The 506-nt window shown below is 60.1% G+C and overlaps 1 protein-coding gene across 1 annotated transcript in view; it reads left to right on the plus strand.

The window, feature by feature from the left end:
• The window catches only part of REXO4 (REX4 homolog, 3'-5' exonuclease), a 5830-nt gene that overhangs the window by 3172 nt on the left and 2152 nt on the right, over window positions 1–506 (plus strand). The window contains exon 5 of the mRNA XM_006776528.2: window positions 246–320. Coding sequence (XP_006776591.1) covers window positions 246–320 — 75 coding nt within the window. The remainder of the gene's footprint in view (window positions 1–245; window positions 321–506) is intronic.

Below are 506 nucleotides of genomic sequence, written 5' to 3' on the forward strand. Positions count from 1 at the left end.
CCGGCGCGGAGAGGAGCGGACGGGCTGCTGGCTGGCGCGGCCGAGCCTCCCTGCCCGTTTCAGTGTGTCTGTTCCTGTGCTTGCCGCCGGGCACCTTCAGTCGGCGGGAGGATTTTCTCCCAGTTCAAACTCACTTCAATCCCTGTTTTTATTCGTGTGTTTTATGTTGGGATTCCTTGCAAAAAGCCACTTGAAAGAAGGAGTTACAGCTGCAAACTGAACACGACTGCCCTCTCTCCTGCCAGGTGCTCTTTCTTGATCATCCCAGGAAGAAGGTTCGGGACACACAGAAATACAAGCCTTTCAAGCGGCAGGTGCAGGTGCGGCAGCCCCTGGTGGCCGTCTGTTCTGCGGGGTCACAGTTGCTTCTGGTCCCCGGCGGCTGCTGACGGGTTAAAGGTTTTGTTTTCCCTTTGGTGGAGGGCCGGTTCTGCCCACCTCCCATCTCAGGGACCCAGCAGAGGGCGCCCCAGGGAGGCGCGGGGAGCCCGGGCTGGAGGGCAGAG

Source organism: Myotis davidii, unplaced genomic scaffold (assembly GCF_000327345.1).
Source record: "Myotis davidii unplaced genomic scaffold, ASM32734v1 scaffold609, whole genome shotgun sequence".
Classification (NCBI taxonomy): Eukaryota; Metazoa; Chordata; class Mammalia; order Chiroptera; family Vespertilionidae; genus Myotis; species Myotis davidii.